Raw genomic sequence first — 383 nt, forward strand, 5'->3', positions numbered from 1 at the left:
GGTGACACTCACGAACTGCTTTCCCGGCGTTATACTCGGTGGTTTGCTCAACACCTACACCTGTAAAGTGAACAATGACCAAACACTGATTGGTTTGGACCTCTCCGCCTCGTACTATCATAAAGGAGACCTCATTACTGGGTGGCCGGCGACTCTTGATGTTGAAAACAATAAAATTACATTCGTTCCTGATCATGGGGTGGCTTCAGGGCGTTGGGAATTGGTCATCACGCGGCCTTCTGGGGACGAGGACTTTGACGTTCCTCTGACGACCAATAAGAGCATGGACTTCATGCGCATCGGTGCGACCCGTGCGAATTTTTTTACACTCTATCCGTATTATGGTATGGGTGTATCGTTTGCACCCAATCTTCCGAGTGGCA

The 383-nt window shown here is 49.3% G+C and overlaps 1 protein-coding gene across 1 annotated transcript; it reads left to right on the plus strand.

The window, feature by feature from the left end:
- Nucleotides 1–383, plus strand: DQ04_26871000 (hypothetical protein; the record flags this gene model as incomplete). Its single annotated transcript, XM_009318351.1, has 1 exon — nucleotides 1–383. A coding segment is annotated over one exon (383 nt), but the record flags the coding sequence as incomplete, so codon positions are not given.

This window comes from Trypanosoma grayi, assembly GCF_000691245.1.
Source record: "Trypanosoma grayi strain ANR4 Tgr_2687_V1, whole genome shotgun sequence".
Lineage (NCBI taxonomy): Eukaryota > Euglenozoa > Kinetoplastea > Trypanosomatida > Trypanosomatidae > Trypanosoma > Trypanosoma grayi.